The sequence below is a fragment of the Alexandromys fortis genome, unplaced genomic scaffold, assembly GCF_014885135.2.
Source record: "Alexandromys fortis isolate MF-2015 unplaced genomic scaffold, M_Fortis_MF-2015_v1.1 scaffold_31, whole genome shotgun sequence".
Classification (NCBI taxonomy): domain Eukaryota; kingdom Metazoa; phylum Chordata; class Mammalia; order Rodentia; family Cricetidae; genus Alexandromys; species Alexandromys fortis.
The window spans coordinates 6,042,923-6,059,856 of NW_026067974.1; the positions used below are offsets into that span (position 1 = coordinate 6,042,923).

A 16,934-nucleotide genomic window follows, 5' to 3' on the forward strand; every position below is an offset into this window, starting at 1 on the left:
TCCAAAGCCACAGAGAAACCCTGTCTCAAAAAAAAAAAAAAAAAAAAAGAAGAAGAAGAAGAAGCAGATAGGGTCCACTTGTCAATTTGTAATGTCTATCCACACAGAATGCCAGTAACTGTAAATGAGGTCACACCCAACATATCCGAATGTATTATATCTCCACTTTTTTCTTTGTTTATTTCTACTTAAACTACTTTCTCAGTAGTTACTAATGGCTACTGCAGGGATCTCAGAATCACAGAGATGCGCCTGCCTCTGCCTCCCAAGTGCTGGAATTAAAGGCATGTGCCACCACTGCCTAGCTGGGTTTAATATTTCTTAATGCTGATTTCATTTATTAGTGGTATGTCTTGTTTTATCAACTATTAGCTTGGTAAGTATGAAGAGCAAGCATTAAGCTATTGTTTTATGGACTTGTCTGTAAAAAACCATCAGGAAGAATGTTAAGTTCTCAGTTGTCCAGTTTTATGATTGACAGTTACTTTAGTCTCAAAGACAGAAAAGTTATTTGTAATGATACATTTGAAATATGTGTTTTTTAGAAATGCTTTGAATGTAGTAAAGAATGATTTAATAGCAAAAGTGGATGAGCTGACCTGTGAGAAAGATGTGCTGCAGGGAGAATTGGAGGCTGTGAAACTGGCTAAGCTGAAGCTAGAAGAAAAGAACAAAGAGCTGGAGGAGGAGCTCAGGAAGTAAGTTTCAACAGTTGCTGGAAGTCAGACACTTCTAGCCTTTGACACTGAAGCTACCATCTATGTGTGTGGGACTATGGCTGCCTGCCCTGGGACACATTTCTGCTGTAAACCAAACACCTTGCCAGGGTGCAACAAAGGATTGTAGGTATAACCCTGAGACTGAGGCCTTCAGCTCATTCAAACCAGGAAGGGCCAAGAGCTACCTGGAGAAAGTAAAGTGTCTCAGCCATTTACCTCTGCTATGAGCTGCCTCTCTATTTACCAGTACCTTAACAAAAGTTAAAGTTCATTATTTTCCTCTACTTAATTTGCTCTTGTTGTTGTTTCCTGTTCTTGAGGTGACTGGCCTCTAATTCATTGTGTGTAGCAGAGAATGGCCTTGAATACCTGTTCTCTGACTCCATCCAAGAAGCTAAGATTATAGGCCTATGCTGCCATGGCTAACCTTGTTGGGTTTGTATTTTTTTTTTTTTTTTAGGTTTTTTTTTTTTTTCTTTTTAGAGTCTACTTTATTTGGTACAAAGCTTTTTAGTTTATTTTTTGACACAGGGTCATATATAGCCGAGGCTGGCTTTATTGTGTAACTGAGAATGACCTTGAACTTCTGATCCTCCTGTCTGAACCTCCCAAATGCCCAGATTATACGTGTGCACCACCGCACCTGGTCCAACCTGATTTTGTTTTGTTTTAAGAAGTGCTATGATGGGGGCTGGTGAGATGGCTCAGTGGTTAAGAGCACTTGGTGCTCTTCCAGAGGTCCTGAGTTCAATTCCCAGTAGTCACATGGTGGCTCACAACCATCTGTAATAAGACCTGGCGCCCTCCTCTGGTGTGTGGGCATGCATGGAGGCAGAATGTTATATACATAATAAATACATAAATCTTTTAAAAAAAAAGTGCTATGATAATGTTTTCCAAATTAAAGGCAGTAGTCTGCTAACCTTTGGGCAAAAGAAAAAATAATCCTGGGACTGGAGAGATGGCTCAGTGGTTAAGAGCTTTGTCTGCTCTTCCAAAGGTCCTGAGTTCAATTCCCATCAACCACATGTGTTCACAACCATCTGTAATGATGAGATTTAGTGCTCTCTTCTGGCTTGCAGGGATACATGTAGGCAAGACACTGAATACATAATAAATAAATATATCTTTAAAAAAAAGAAAAAGAAAAAATTCTGTAGTGGTAACTAAAGCTGTTTATATTTTCTCTCATTATTTTTAAAGATTAATTTAGTAACATGTTTTGTTTTGTTTTCCCCTACTAGAGCTCGTGCAGAAGCTGAAGATGCAAGGCAAAAAGCAAAAGACGATGATGATGTAAGCTTATGATTTGGGGTGTTTTCTTACAGCTTTTTTGATATTTGGGAGTTTCTTGCTAATATTTAGTATTATGGGTCGTGAATAAACTGGCTCTCATTTCTATATGATATCTATATGCTGATTTTTCTAGAGCTGTGTGCTTGCTTTTCCTCAGTGGTTCAGTGCTCTGACCTGTGTTAGCATGCTATTGTTTCTGATTTTAATAAGTAAGGTTTTGTTAGGTAGTCCAGACAGGTCTCAAACTTAAAATCCTCTAATCACACACATCACACATACTATGACACACGTGTTTATACACACACATGCACACACACAAAATAAGTTTTTGCCAGCCCACATGTATGTATACCACATGCATACCTGATCCCTAGAATCCAGCAGAAGGCATTAATTAAATTTTTTAAATGGACTTGCAAAGGTGGCTCAGCATGTAAAGGTATTTGTTGCCAAGCCTGATGACTTGAGTTCAATCCACAGGATCACATAGTAGAAAGATCTGACTCCCACAAGTTGTCCACATGTATGTTGTAGAATATATGCATCTATGTGTATAGACACATACATAGATACACATTACACACAAAACACATAGATAGGCACACTAAGTTATGTTGCCAAAAATGCCCCTCACCCCTGAGAAATCCATGATCCTTTCTTATTTAACTAAAAAAAAAATTTTCATCATATAAATGTGTACAATTGTCTAGTTTTAATGAACTGTCAACTTGTTGCTGACTATAATTAATCACTTAAAAAAAAGGTCTCACTTGAATGGTTGTCTTCATTGGGCTGGTCTGTAGGGATTGTCTTGATTGCTAAATGATACAGGAGAGCCAATAAATACTATTATGGGTAGAACCATCCCTAGGCAGATGATTCTCGGCTCTATAGGAAAGCTCCCCAAGCATAGGCTAGAAAACAAGCCAGTAAGTAACATTTCTTCGTGGTTTCTGCTTAAGTTCTGTTTATGTTTGTCCTTTGAGTCCCTTGTTGGACTCTGACCCGGAAGTATAAACCCAGTAAATTCTTTCCTCCCCTGAGTTACCTTTGGTCACTGTTTTATCATTGCACTGGAAGGGAACGAGGAGACACACACATAATTGACATTTCCATGAAGATCTTAAAATAGCATAACAAGTCTGTGTAAATGACAGCTAAATTTTTTTATCTCCTCCCCAAAATATGTACTAATTTTCCTTTTTAAAAGATTCTCACTTTGTAGCCCCTGTTTGACTTGGAACTCACTGTGTAGATCAGGCTATCTTTAAACTCATAGAGATCTGCCCGCTTTTTGCCTCCTGAGTTCTGGGATTAAAAACCTGCACCACCACACCCAGCATCATAATTCTTTAATAAAATATTAAAATAATATGTTTGTATTTGGAAATTAAATTACCTACTTCTGTATATTTCTACAAAGTATGGTGCTGGCTTTATTTCATACCACCTTTAGGAACAGAGGGCTTGACTCTGTTGTAGAACACTTGGCTAGCATGCTTGAGGCCCGGGTTTAATCCCTAGTACCACAGAAACACTATATTCCATCTTGGAGATTTGCTGGGGTTTTTAAGAATGCTTTGAGATGCTCTTGTGTTGTAATAATAACTGCTATAGTTCATTCTTAGCATCCCATTATATGAATGCGCTACAGTTTTTCTGCTTTCTTGTTAGTGAATATTTGGGTATTTCACAACAAATATTTTATCACAACAAATGATGCTGTTGCTAAAAGCATTATGAAGAAATGGTTCAAAGCACCCACATAGCAGCTCACATCTGTCTGTAATTCCAGTTCCAGAGGATCTGACACCCTCACACAGACATACATGCAGGCAAAACACCAATGAACATAAAATAAAAATAAATTATAAAAAAGCATTATAATAAACTAGGTACAGTATTTGCTTGTTGTCTTAGGGTTTTCTATTGCTGTGAAGAGACATTATGACCACGACAACTCTTCTAAAGAAAGCATTTAATTGGGGTAGCTTGTTTACAGTTTCAGAGGTTCAGTCCATTATCATCATCACCGCAGGGAACATGGTGGCATGCAGGCAGATGTGGTGCTGGAGCTGAGAGTACTGTATCTTGCAGGTGACAGGAGATATCCTGAGCATAGGAAACTTCAAAGCCCGCCCCCACAGTGTCACTCTTCAAGGCCATACCCACTCCAACAGCCACATACCCTAATAGTGCCACTTCCTATGATATTATAGGGGCCAGTTTACATGTCAAAAGACTGTAGTAGGAAGTTTGGGCTATGTGTAGGGAGGTCACTTGTACTAGCCTATATTACACATAGTGAGATCTTGTTTAAAACAAAAAGCAGCGAGGAATAATAGTACACCCCTTTAATCCCAACACTTAAAGCAGGAGGTCTTTTGTGACTTTGAATCCAGTCTATTCTACATAGGGAGTTCCAGGATAGACAGGCTCTACATATGTAGTGAGAGCTTACCTCAACATCAACACCCTCCAATAAAAGAAAACAACATTATAGTACTATACTAGTCTTTGGTATGAAGGCTTCTGGACCTCCTCCCCTCCCAGAGTATGTATGTAGTAGTACTATTATTACTGTGTTGCTGAATTTGGGTCTTTCTTTATTTCTGTTTTTTTGTTTTGTTTTGTTTTGTTTTTAGAGACAGGGTTTCTCTGTGTGGTCCTGGCTGTCCTGGAACTCACTTTGTAGACCAGGCTGGCCTCGAACTCAGAGATCCACTTGCCTCTAGGCAGAATTTAGTCCTTTTGTTATTTGTGGATGGCTTTTGTTTGAAGAGTGGGCTAAATTCTGAGGCAGGAAGACAGGTGGAAGACTGCTGAGATGTTCCAAGATTTCAATCTCGATCTAAAATGTACATGCTCCTCTCCACCAAACAAAACCCTATCATTAAACCTACCTGCTCCGCAGAGGAAGACTGAGAGATGAACAGCAGAAGGAAGTTAACTTGGATATGCGCTTTGGAGCCTTACTTCTGTATGGCTTCCATATTCATATCCTATTCCCTGTAGCAATAATTCTGACTTAATCTTGCGTTTCCGCTGGTGGTTCGTTGTTGTTCTTTGTTTTTACTGTTATGGTCTGGTTCCTTAGCAACTAGATAATAGGTTCACTATTTATGTTGACTTCTGGATATGTATATGGATTGATATTTGAAGTAAATGAACCTCTTTTGGAACTAATTGTAACCGTTTTCTGAATGTTGCAGGCCATGAATTTAAAATGTTAGAATAATGTTTCCAAGTAAAATTTATGAGGGCATATTAAATCTCTCTATTTGCTGAAAATTTGTAATTTTAATAATTCTTTTACATGCCCAATATTAATATTTATATTCAGAAATTAAATTGCCTACTTCCTTTTAGTCCTAAATAAAAATTTGAGTGGTGTCCTTATTTTATAAGGACATTTTAAAGTCATTAAGTTAAAACATTTCTTTAGTAAACTGAAAGAAATGTTTATAATTTAAAGATTTGGTCTCAGTATGAGGTTAACACCAAAACATATACTTCAGGGTGATTTGCCCTCCTCTTATCATTGTAGAGTGACATTCCCACAGCCCAGAGGAAGAGGTTTACTAGAGTGGAAATGGCCCGAGTTCTCATGGAGAGAAACCAGTACAAAGAGAGGCTGATGGAGCTTCAAGAAGCTGTTCGATGGACAGAGATGATCCGGTCCGTATGATGAGTTCCCTGATGTTTCTTATTGTTTCCTTAGATGCATGCACTCTTTGTTGCCAACTAGAGTGTTGCCTGAGGGCTCATGCCATTTGATTTGTTCACTAGGAGAAACTTTCTGAGTTAACATTTAGATTAGTCATAGGACAAGATCAGATATAGCCCAAAGACTAGGTGTCTTTTGAGATAGTACAGGACCTTAACCTTTTTTTTAAAACATGAAAATTGACATTATTCTTTTTCTGTCAATTTAACATGCAGTATAGAAAAAAATAACTATTTAATATCTTCTTATAAAATACACTTGACTTCCCCCTCATTTTTCTTCATGCAAAATGTACCTTCTATTGGCATCTTTCAGCCAATTAGATCCTTGTTTTTATCATTAACATGTTTTAATGGTTCATATTTGATAGAGTTTAATGCCAGTGTGTGCATGCAGTGCAGTTCAATCATCAAATCCAGCGGCCTCTCTTTATTTACTCTCCCCACTTCTATCCTCTAGTAATTTACTCATTTGCATTCAAGCTGACTTCCTTTTTAAACTAGCACCTGTGAGGGGACACATAGCTGTCCTTTATTGGCTCTTAAAACTTATCTATTGCTGGCATCTAGCTCTTGAAAAGTTTGCCACCTGACTATCCAATAATTTACTCATATTCTTGAGTTTGGATTATCACATCAAATTTATAAACTAGTCTATAAATCTAACTTCCAACCATTACTTCCTTCTAATTACATCATTTTTAGCACTGCTTACTTATTATGTGGCCTGCAGTGTGGTTGCAAGCTGTTTTGTGAGTTAAGAGTGTAGATAAAAAAAGAAAAGAAAGAAAGAAAACTTCAGGTAAGAACAGGGATTTATAAAGCAGTATTATAAAGAAGGAGCTAGAGTATATCGTTTCAATTTTTTTTCTTACTTTTTTTTTATTTTTGAGGGAAGTTCTGGCTCCAAATTGGCCCCAAACTTGTGATCCTTCTGCCTCAGCCCCCTGAGTTCCGGGACTAGAGTTATGTGCCATTATAGCCATCTTAAATACTTTCATACTGTTAGTCATAGTGGTATGCTCCTGTAGTCTAGCCACTTGAAAGGGGACCAAGAGTTCAGACCTAGTCTATACAACATAGTGAGATCTCATTTATTAACAACAACAAAAAAGTAGAACATTTTTTACATCAACATTGAGGCTTGTTGGGTATTTCTCAAACATAGGGATAACCTGTCAAGAGTCTGAGCTTTTTAAGAAGGTTTAGTAATTGCTTTAAGCAGTGTTAGATTTAGCAGGTTGTTTCATGAAAGATCAAAGCAACTGTTTGCTAAATTTAATTGTTGACTCTGTATATCCCATGAATTTTGTCAGTCTTTTGCTCTTTGGAGAAAAGAGTAGAACACCTATGTAATAAAATAATAATAATAATAATACTTTCTTTTAAAATTTAGGGCATCACGAGAAAATCCAGCCATGCAAGAAAAGAAAAGGTCAAGCATCTGGCAGTTGTAAGTACACTGAGGACCATAAGCATAGGTGATGCTTCAAGACTTTTCCCAGTTAGGAGGAAATAGCTAAACAGAAGTTCTTCTCTTTAATATACAGCATGCCAACTCGGTAAGGCTGTGCTTGAGGACCCAAAGTTGTCTATCGTAAGCTGCATTGTGTTGGTTATGCATTTGGTGGAATCTTCTGTCAGTTTACATAAAATAGTGGGGAATTATTTGTAAAATTGACAGTCACATGTATCCCCATCAAAAAAAGATAAGAAATTTAGTATTTGTACTGCTTGGTTTGTCTGTATGTGTTAAGCTATTTTATGTTTGTACCGGAAGTACTGTGTGTTTACTGAAGTTAAAACTTACCCTTTTAGGATTAGTCTGTTTACTGGAAGCATAAATATTTTAAAACTGTGGACATGAAAATAGTTACTTAAATTGAACTTAGAGAATTCATGGTATGAGTTGACTTGGTGAAGTGACTGTTGTACGTGCTGCACACTAAGCTTCCGCTGTCATCACAGTCATTACCTTGCTGCTTGACAACCACCGTGACATCGTCCCCAGTAGGAGCTGGCTGGGAACCTTCGCGTTGTGTTTGTTCAGTAGAAGCTTTCTATATGCAGGAGCATCTCTTTCATTATGGAACTTGCTTATTAGGTGTCTGGCATTCTAAGCAATAGTTTCTTTCCCCTGAATGTCCAAGTTTAGCTGTGACTGACTGCTCAAGCTAAAGTATAACTATAAAACTGGTTTTGCTATTGTCTAACTCACTGCCATGTAAAGTCTTTGAAGTTTTCTTGAGCATAAAAACTTATAGAAAATCAGGGATTGGTTTTAACAGTGCATATAATAGATATACTTGTGGATTTTCTTTGTTTGCTTGTTTTGTTAGTTTCAGCCGACTTTTTAGCTCTTCAAGTAATGCAACAAAGAAGCCTGAACCCCCTGTGAATCTGAAGTACAATGCACCCACTTCTCACGTGACTCCCTCCGTAAAGAAAAGGAGCAGCACCCTATCTCAGCTCCCTGGCGATAAGTCCAAGGCATTTGATTTCCTTAGTGAGGAGTAAGTATTCCAAGCAATGGTCACGCCCAGAGTAAGTTCATAGTTAGAATCTTTCACCACTTACTTCACAGGGCTTCCAATAACTCTAAAGAAACTGTTGCTAGCCAGACGTAATAGTTTAGCCTGGTAATCCCAGTACACAGGATACTGATAGAAGAGGATCATCCCTAATTCATGGCCAGCCTGATGTGAATAGACAGTTCAGTCTAACATCAGCTACACACTTAAATCCCGTCTTAAAGAACAAAGGAAACTATTTTGTGAGATGGAGTTGTGAGGAGAAGAAAAAACAAGGATGGGTTTTAAGTAACGTGAGTGGATGGATGCCTTTTAAGTAAATTACCTATAGGGCTAAGCAGTGTAATCCTAAACCTATGGAAACTGAGGCAGGAGGATTGCACTTTTGAAAACATTGTGGGCCACAGGGTAAGACTGTGGCTTTCATTAAAGAATGAATGAATGAATGAATGAATGAATGAATGAATGAATGAATGAGACTTGTAGCCAGTATTTATTGAACTTGCACTTAGTTGAGATTGATTCCTGGGACCTCTGTGTTGGAAGGAGAGGACTGCCTTCCACAAGTTGTCCCCTGGCCTCCCAGAAACACAATAACACATGCACACACACGCACAAACACATGTTAAATAAGATGTAATACAATTTTGAAAGAAAATTGCACTCCAGGCCGGGCGATGGTGGCGCACGCCTTTAATCCCAGCACTCAGGAGGCAGAGGCAGGCAGATCTCTGTGAGTTCGAGACCAGCCTGGTCTACAGAGCTAGTTCCAGGACAGGGTCCAAAGCCACAGAGAAACCCTGTCTCGAAAAACAAAAAAAAAAAAAAAAAAAAAGAAAATTGCACTCCATAGTTTTCATAAGGAAAAGGAATTTTTATTGACACAACAGTATTGATAAATATCAATAGAAATACTGAATACTTAATTTAAGCCTTTAATCCTAAGTGTTTTAACATTTCCTTTGGTTGTCAGAAGGACTTGGTTTTCCCTTCTGACTCTGTGAACAAATTAATCTCTCAGGGCCCATTTTTTCCTCTCTGAAAAATTATTTCAAACGTGCTAGGTTAAAATTATACACTATGTATAGTGTCTGACACACCAGTAAATTTTGTAAACTATGGTTTATACAGAAAGTAACCTCACAAAAGTATAAATGGCCAAAAGAAAGAGAAATTAATTTTAGAATTATTTTTATATTTTGCTCCATATTTTTAAAGCTTGCTTAAGTCAGTTGGCCTTTTTGTCTTCTAAAATAAGTGACTAGGAGCTAAAGAGATGGCTCAGAGGTTAAGAACACTGATGTTCTTCCAAAGGACCTGGATTTAGTTCCCAGCACCCACATAGTGGCTTGCAATGATGTGAAACTCTAATCCCAAGGAATCCAAGGCTCTTGTCTACTGGCCTCTGAGAAAACCAGGCATTCGTATGGTACACAGACATTCTTTTAGACAAAATACTCAAAATATATGAAATTAAAATAAATAAATTTTAAAAAATGAAAGAGTAGAATCTAAAAGTTTGACTTAATCACCCACCTAAGCATACTATAACACAATATCTGGCATTAGAAAATTCTTAGTATTTGTCAAATAAGAAAAGGAAGATCCCAGATTACTTCAGAACTTTTCCCTTTCATATATAGCATATGAAATTTCATAACTTTGGTGACTAATAATTTAATACAACATGCTTACTACCTACAGAAGGCTGATTTCACAAACCTGGAAAGATCAGCTTTGGTATAATCCTGGTGTCGGAGTATGTGCGTGTGGGTCATGTACCTCAGGGTGGCCGACTCAAATGCTGGGATTATAGGTCTTGTTTCATTCACTTAATTAAAACTACAAATGTCTTCTTTTAGAACTGAGGCTAGTTTAGCTTCCCGCAGAGAGCAAAAGAGAGAGCAGTATCGGCAGGTGAAGGCACATGTTCAGAAGGAAGATGGTCGCGTGCAAGCTTTTGGCTGGAGTCTGCCTCAGAAGTACAAACAGGTAACCTGGGAATGTGAGAAGAGTGTCCAGCAGAAAATGCAGGTTGAGTGACATGTGCTTGGATAATGTGAACTGAAAATATCATAAATTGCTCATTTTATTGGATTTGGCACAGTTAGAGAAATACAGAGAATAGGGGTTTTTAGGCTATTTTCTAGAGCCCTATAATAGAAATAAAACACTCCAGATCTATACACTCCTAAATGACTAAACGTTTTTTGTGTACAAATACATACTTAGGTGTGCGAATGTGTGATTGTGAACTTCTGCCTCATGTTGAACTGGTCTACTTATTGTCTGTAATTGCTACTTGAGATTTTGCTTATTTTTTAGTCAGAGTGACAGAATCAAGCTGAACTTGATTTCAGGAGCAAATATGTATCTCCTCCCTCCCCCATTAGGTGGCCAATGGTCAAGGGGAAAATAAGATGAAAAATCTACCCGTGCCTGTTTATCTTAGACCACTGGATGAAAAAGATGCATCCATGAAGGTAAGCTAATTGTGACACTGAAGGACAGACTTTTTAAACTCTAGGTGGACCCCCCTCAAAAAAAAAAAAAAGGAAAAAAAACCTAAATGGTGCTTTTGTTAGTAAAATGATTGCTCATTTTAAAACTTGGTAATTTTTTTTATTTTGAGACAGAATCTCAGTATTATAATCCAGGATGGCCTTGAACTCCTTTTTTTTTCTTCCCTATTTTAGCCTTGAACCCTTTATCTCTTCCTCATTCTCCTAAGTGCACCCCGCACCCAATGTACAACATTAGAGTATATTAAAGCACCCATTTTAAGAAAAGGTGAAAATTTTCTTATTATGTGTAGAGATAAAAAGTGACATAATACCTTTCTTTCCTACCCCTACCTCTGAAAAGCTGTGGTGTGCTGTAGGAGTCAACTTATCTGGTGGCAAGACTAGAGACGGTGGCTCTGTTGTTGGAGCAAGTGTATTTTACAAGGATGTTGCTGGGCTGGACACTGAAGGCAGTAAACAGCGAAGTGCATCTCAGAGTAGTTTAGATAAGTTGGATCAAGAACTCAAGGTAAGTGCGCACTAATATTTGACCTCCTGGTTTATGAGTGTAGGAGTTCAGCTCTTAAATACAAAACTTATTTGAGGCATCCTGTACTGGAGATTACTGTGAACTTGCTGTTTTCTCCGTATGTTCCTTTAACATTCATTTTACTGAAGTGTTATTTACATATATTCAAATATATTGCCAAATGTGTATGACTACTACCACAAAGAAAATACCGACTTTTTTCTAATCACCAATCTGCTTAACAACTAAGTTTTAGTGTAGTAATACTGATAAACAATTGTAGTTTCTAAACAATCTGAATATATTTTGAAATAATAGTGCATTTTAGTTTAAGAACACAGTTTTAGGGATATTTTCACATTCATATAATTTTAAACATTTTCCTCTGCCTACTCAGGAACAGCAGAAAGAATTAAAAAATCAAGAAGAATTGTCCAGTCAAGTGTGGATCTGTACCAGCACCCATTCAGCTACAAAGGTTATCATCATCGATGCTGTTCAGCCTGGCAACATCCTCGACAGTTTCACTGCTTGCAACTCTCATGTTCTGTGCATTGCGAGTGTCCCAGGTAAAGCAAGTGTCTGCCTCCTCCCAGGGAGAAATGGGTCTGGCTGATAGAACTATGCTAATGTGTTTGCTGTTACAGATTTTATGTCCTAGTAAGAGAAGATTTAAAGTAAACCGGAAGTCATTGAATAACGATATGTTCTTCAGCTATTGTGAAGAATATAAAAAAATGGCAATATGAGAAGATAACTTGTTGATAGAGGCTGATGAACTCCCTAGATTAATTAGTAATCAGGAAGGTCACCTGAAATTCTGGGATTGCTATGTAAAATTAAAACAGTAGTTCAGATATATTAGTCAGCCATAAAAGGAATGACATTGAGACAGCGTCAGCCTAAACTACATAGTGAGATTCTGTCTCCAAAAGAGAAACAAAAGGCTTAACTGACAACTTTTATATTATTTAAAAAAAAATAAACTACTTTATTTATTTTTTACTTTTTTTAAAAAATATTTATTTATTTATTATGTATACAATATTCTGTCTGTGTGTATGTCTGCAGGCCAGAAGAGGGCACCAGACCTCATTACAGATGGTTTGTGAGCCACCATGTGGTTGCCGGGAATTGAACTCAGGACCTTTGGAAGAGCAGGCAATGCTCTTAACCACTGAGCCATCTCTCCAGCCCTTTACTTTTTTTTTTTTTAAAAAAAAAACATTAGAACTCTAGGATGTTTATTACAAGGGTAAACCCTGATCCTTCAGTTGGGCTTTTCAGTAGGATTTCTGGTATCAAGCACGGGCATCAGGACCTCCCAACTTTCTGGATTCACAGTGATGAGGATCAACTACAAGCAGGGTACAATCATACTGGATGAGGATATCTTTGATCTCCTTCTTAAAAAACAACTTTAAAATAAACTTTAAAGCCAGGTGGTGGTAGCACGTGTCTTTAAGCCTTTAATCCAGTACTCAAAAGCAGAGGCAGATAAGTCTCTGAGGCCAAGCTGGTTTACAGATCTTCTAGGACAACAAGGGATATATAGAGAAGGGCTATATTCTCGGGGAAAAAAAAAAAGATAAATAAAAAGCATAATATCTTTTGATGTGATAGAAATGAAAGTGGTTTTCCATTGTAAATGCTTATTTTTTAATGTCTTACTAGTATTTGAAGCCATTATATTTTTTATTACAGTATATAGAAGTATACATTTTTCAAGTAGTAATCACAATAATCTTAAGATGTTTTTTGTTTGTTTGTTTTGTTTTCAAGATAGGCAGATCTCTGTGAGCTTGAGGCCAGCCTGGTCTACAGAGCTAATTCCAGGACACAGCTAGGGAAACCCTGTCTTGATACCACCCCTCTACACACACACAATTGATAAGATATTGCTCGCTACAATTTTAACCTTTGCCCAAATATGAGAAGTACTGTGAATTTGGAAATGTCGGTAGAAAACTAGAACTATAGGAGCTAGAGATATGTTTTCTACTTAAATATTCATTTCAGGTGGAAGGCCAGGTGTTGTGGCACATTCCTATAATTCCAATCCTTGTGAAGCAGAGGCAAACTGATTGAAGGCCAGCCTGACCCTATGCAGCAAAATTCTGTCTCTAACCCTTCCCCTTAAAGGAAAAATTTTCAGATGAAAGTATAAATTAATAGATATAGTTAATAGTTAATTTGGGTCAATCTGTTTTTGTGTTTGTGGGGAGTGAAACCAGGTATTAAGTTGAATATGATGCATGATTTACATTAATTTTTTGGTCCCATTTGTTAAGTGATTACATTGTATATTGACTGTTTGACCACTGTTTAGTTTTCTTTTTTACTTACTGTATAATTTTTTTTTTTTTTTTTTTTTTTTTTTGGTTTTTCGAGACAGGGTTTCTCTGCGGCTTTGGAGCCTGTCCTGGAACTAGCTCTTGTAGACCAGGCTGGTCTCGAACTCACAGAGATCCGCCTGCCTCTGCCTCCCGAGTGCTGGGATTAAAGGCATGCGCCACCATCGCCTGGCTGTATAAATTGTTACTAATTCCTGAAATACAAGACTCTTTTCAGTCTTTAAAAATTTTATTTTTATTGTGTATGTGTGTGGTGTGTAGAGAGACTGTATAAGTCATGGCACATGTACAGAGGTCAGAAGATTTTATAGCATTGATTCTTTCCTTCCACCAGGATCAGATCTGGGGCAGCAGCTTGTGCAGCAGGTGCTTTGCCAACTGAGCATTGCACTGTCATCTTTTCTGTTTTGTATTATTATGGTTTAGCCAGGTGTGGTGGTGTATGCCTGTAATCCCAGCTTTTGGGAGGTGGAGACTGGAGGATCTCTAAGGTCAGCTTGACTACATAGAGTTCAAGGCCAATGTAGATCAAGTGAGGCCTTGTCTCCAAAAATCACACACCTTTTAATTGTTGTCTAATGTTAATAAACCCATATTATAAATATTATTAATTTATTATTGTGTGTAGGAGTGCACTCATACCACAGTGCATATATAGAAACCAGAGGACAACTTTTGGGAGTAGGTTTTACCTTCTCACTGGTGGGTTGCAGGGTCCAAACTTAGGTCATCAGGTTTGTGCAGCGGATGCTTTTTACCTAATAACCATGTTGCCGGCCCTATCTCACACAAAGCAAAATTTAAAAAAAAAAAAAAAAAAGGTATTATCTCTTAACATTTTTGTCATTGGAATATGAACTAATTGAAATGTTACTTTACCTCTAAATTTACTTTTTCATTTTATCAAGATTAACTTCTTGGTATATTCTAGTAGCCGTGTGTTTCTCCTGTGTCCTCGCATTTCATACCTTAAGTTGCTTTAATAGGTTAGATAAAGCTACTTCTTAGTTTACTGGGTATTCAGAGAAAGTTGCTTTTTTTTAGGAGCCCGGGAAACAGACTACCCTGCAGGAGAAGAACTTTCTGAATCTGGTCAGGTAGACAAAGCATCTTTGTGTGGAAGCATGACAAGCAACAGCTCTGCCGAGATGGACAGCTTACTGGGAGGCATCACAGTGGTTGGGTGTTCCACAGAAGGAGTGACAGGAACTGCCACTTCCCCCAGTACCAACGGTGCTTCTCCAGTGATAGAAAAGCCACCAGGTACATGTGTGGAGAGTCTGATCCTATCCTGAAAATGCCACATTAAAGACTTGTCAATCTTAAAGTAGCCAGGGTGAGAGAGCCAGAAAGATGCTGTAGTGACTGTGAGAACTAGTTCTTCATGTCACTGCAGTGCCAAGGAGGGGTCAGTGGAGTGGAGTTCCAGACAGGTTTATGTGGTGAAAGTATTGGAGTCGAAAAACTCATTCAGCATAGAGTGTTTATGTTTTTATAGAAATGGAAGCCGAAAATAGTGAGGTTGACGAAAATGTTCCTACAGCAGAAGAAGCAACTGAAGCCACAGAGGGCAATGCAGGGTCTACTGAAGATGCTGTGGACATCTCTCAACCTGGTGTGTACACAGAGCATGTATTTACAGATCCTTTGGGAGTTCAGATCCCAGAAGACCTCTCCCCGGTTTTTCAATCAAGGTATGCATCCCAAATCAGTAACTTTGGAGAGTTTTATTCTCTCCTATTTATTTTCTTTGGAGATTTTTTTCCATTCATTTCTATTTATGTTTGTTTGTTGTTTTATGTCTTGGTTGTTTGCTGTTGTTGTTCGTTTTGTTTTGATTTGATTTTTGAAATAGGGTTTCTTTGTGTTGTCCTGGCTGTACTGGAACTCTGTAGACCAGATGTGCCTTGAACTCAGAGATTACCTGCCTCTGCCTTCCGAGTGTTTATTAGCATTTACAAATAATTTCAGATGAAGTCGATTTGAATTAGATAGTTCAATTCTATTGTCTACTTATGCCCTGACAACCCAAAAGAAGGGATTTATCGTGGAATATAAACATATTTTGCTGTATCTCACCCCAGAAGAAACTATTATAAACTTCAAAATAATTAATAACAAAGCCATAAATTTTTCTATTGTGTTTTTATTTGGTTGGTTTTTGGCTTTTCTTCTTTTTGAGAGCTGTAATTAAAGTCTTGGCTATTAACTGATGAGTAACATTATTAAATCTTATTCCCCTTTCTCCACTATGAACTTCCACTAAAACTTGTTAGCATTTCTGGTCCAGTTGTGAACTATTTAATGTGTAAGCATTTAACATTGGCTTTTCTGGAATCTTGCTGTTTGTTCACTGTGGTAAGCTTAAATGTAGAACTGTTTAATCCTGAAAACTAAAGCTAATATGTATACTCAGGGTAGGTTTCTTCCTTTGTGCTTCATTCCCAGTAATGACTCAGATGTGTACAAAGATCAGATATCAGTATTGCCAAATGAGCAAGACCTGGCGAGAGAAGAAGCTCAGAAAATGAGTAGTCTTTTACCAACCATGTGGCTTGGAGCTCAAAATGGCTGGTAAGTACTAGCATCCTAATTTTACAATATCCTTAGTCTTCTGCGTCTACATTTGACATTCTAAAGAAATGAGGCAGACATGATAGTGCAGGCCTGTAATCTCAGCACTTGGGAGATTGGGGAGGAGGATTGCAAAATCAAGGTCATTTTGGGCCACGGAACCTTCACAATAACCTTGGCTGTGCAGCAAAGTGAGACCCTCTTCACAAAAGCAAAAACCCTAAACAAAAGAAAGATAAATGAAATGTAGTAAACATAAAGTATAGATTAATACAAAAACTTTATACACACAAAATTTGAAGTTTTATTGCAACTTTCATAAACTAGACTTCCATTAGTTCTAAATGGTAAATTATTTTTCTTTGTTACAGAATGTTCTATTTATGTAATATTCTTAAAAGAAAAGGTAAATAAGATTTTTAAATCTGAGTTAGACTGGTGGTGCATGCCCATACTAGAATACACAGAATGCTGAGACAGGATCATAAATTTTAGGATAGCCTGGACTAAAACAAGATTCTAGCTAAAAAAAAAAAAATTAAATCTGGTATAGAATTAAGAATAAATTGTGCACACCTTTAATCCTAGCACTCAGGAGACAGAGGCAGATGGATCTCTTGAGTTCCAGGCCAGCCCGGTGTACAAAGCGAGTTCCTGGCTCACCAACAAAAAGGGAGAGAGAATAAATAAAAAAATGGGGC

General features: G+C 37.6%; 1 protein-coding gene across 2 annotated transcripts in view; it reads left to right on the forward strand.

The window, feature by feature from the left end:
- Spag9 (sperm associated antigen 9) overlaps nt 1-16,934 on the forward strand; it is a 125,815-nt gene that overhangs the window by 87,743 nt on the left and 21,138 nt on the right. For both annotated transcript variants that reach the window (XM_050156765.1, XM_050156767.1), the window contains 12 exons: nt 508-698; nt 1,964-2,015; nt 5,563-5,693; nt 7,138-7,194; nt 8,081-8,254; nt 10,135-10,264; nt 10,666-10,755; nt 11,138-11,305; nt 11,703-11,874; nt 14,704-14,922; nt 15,158-15,353; nt 16,108-16,233. In XM_050156765.1, coding sequence (XP_050012722.1) covers nt 508-698; nt 1,964-2,015; nt 5,563-5,693; nt 7,138-7,194; nt 8,081-8,254; nt 10,135-10,264; nt 10,666-10,755; nt 11,138-11,305; nt 11,703-11,874; nt 14,704-14,922; nt 15,158-15,353; nt 16,108-16,233 — 1,706 coding nt within the window. The remainder of the gene's footprint in view (nt 1-507; nt 699-1,963; nt 2,016-5,562; nt 5,694-7,137; nt 7,195-8,080; nt 8,255-10,134; nt 10,265-10,665; nt 10,756-11,137; nt 11,306-11,702; nt 11,875-14,703; nt 14,923-15,157; nt 15,354-16,107; nt 16,234-16,934) is intronic.